The 1,497-nt window shown below is 29.8% G+C and overlaps 1 protein-coding gene across 1 annotated transcript in view; it reads left to right on the plus strand.

Moving 5' to 3' along the window:
* RpL30 (ribosomal protein L30) overlaps positions 1 to 431 on the plus strand; it is a 6,449-nt gene extending 6,018 nt beyond the window's left edge. The window contains exon 4 of the mRNA XM_014424349.3: positions 219 to 431. Within this exon, the coding sequence (XP_014279835.1) occupies positions 219 to 399 (181 nt within the window). The 3' untranslated portion in view covers positions 400 to 431. The remainder of the gene's footprint in view (positions 1 to 218) is intronic.
* Positions 432 to 1,497: the final 1,066 nt, after the last annotated feature.

Here is a 1,497-nt window from a genome sequence, read left to right on the forward strand (position 1 = left end):
TATTTATTTAATCCCTGTTTAGAACTTTCATTGTGGGTAAAATATTTAATTTTACTTAATAATTAAAAGGAAATGGTACTTTTAAATAAAGACAGTGCATTCACAAAACTGGTTAGTTTAAGTTAAATTGAATTGTAGCAATTCTGAGGAAAACATGTATAATATTTAGTAATGAAGACAATTTGTTGTAAACTTATAATGTATAATTTTTGTTTTAGGAGGTCAGAAATAGAATACTACGCCATGTTAGCAAAAACTGGTGTTCACCACTATTCAGGAAACAACACAGAACTTGGAACAGCCTGTGGTAAATACTTCCGAGTATGCACGCTGTCGATAACTGATCCAGGAGACTCTGATATTATTAGGTCTATACCTTCTTCTGAGGGTGCTCAGTGAAAATATTTTAAATAAATTTTTTAATTTAAGAAGTATTTGTCTTATATTATTTTCCTTATCCTTATACTTGAGGTAAATCTGATATGATAAAATGCTATTACCAGTTCAATAAGAATTATTTATAAACAAGAATTACCTTATTCCTCAACTTTTTTGATACAGTTTTATCTGATTTTAATGCATTAGGATTGGTTTTCTGTTGTGAGCAAGTGACTATGTTTGCTTAGTTCATTAAAATTGTTGAAGTATCTACTTATAAGTTTCTATGATGGTGCTGGAGAAGTTTTAAAATCAGTCAATAGTACAATGTTTTTATTATGCTTATATTTGATTAAAAATGAACAACTATAATGGTATAAGCTATTGTACTGGATCAGTAAAATTAAGATTCTTTTTTTTTATTAAATGATAAGGTAGATTTGTCTTCAGATTCAAACGAGTTGGGTGCCTGCCAGCTTATGTCAGGATGCTCTGGGAATATTATTTAATTTTGATAAGGATTTTGCAATGTCATGTAAAATTCATTTATAAAAATGGCAAAAACATGTCTTACATTAAATGGTGCGGTCAAATTAAACTTTTTTTTTTATTTATTGATATTTACAACTGTATAAAAAATACAAGTAAATTTGATCATAATGATATGATACAGGATGTAGAGAAACTACCCAGTAGTAGAACTCTTAAAACAGTTTACAATATAAGGTCATGAGGCCATCTTCTTTTCAGGCCTCTCAGAAGATTGCCAGGAATGGAAGAGGAAGCAAGGTTAGAAACTAGTGGGTTTTTGTGGTTAGGGAGTTTATTATAGAAGGAATAATATCGGGTTCGGGCTATATCGTTACATAAGGAACATTTAGGTCTTTATGGATGGTTTTATTAGTAACAAAATAAGGAGCATTGAGGATTTTGGATTGTGAAGATTGGATACGAGAGGAATTCGAAGGCAAATTAAACTCAAATAGTAATATGTACTATTTTTATAAAAATAGTACAAAATATTACTGTTCGAGTTTAATTTGATCGCATCCAGACCATATTCCATTTATTGATACCTCGGTCAATCAGCACTATTCAAGCATGTCTATTTTACGGTTA

This window comes from Halyomorpha halys, unplaced genomic scaffold (genome assembly GCF_000696795.3).
Source record: "Halyomorpha halys isolate HHAL.00 unplaced genomic scaffold, Hhal_1.1 Scaffold466.1, whole genome shotgun sequence".
Taxonomy (NCBI): Eukaryota; Metazoa; Arthropoda; class Insecta; order Hemiptera; family Pentatomidae; genus Halyomorpha; species Halyomorpha halys.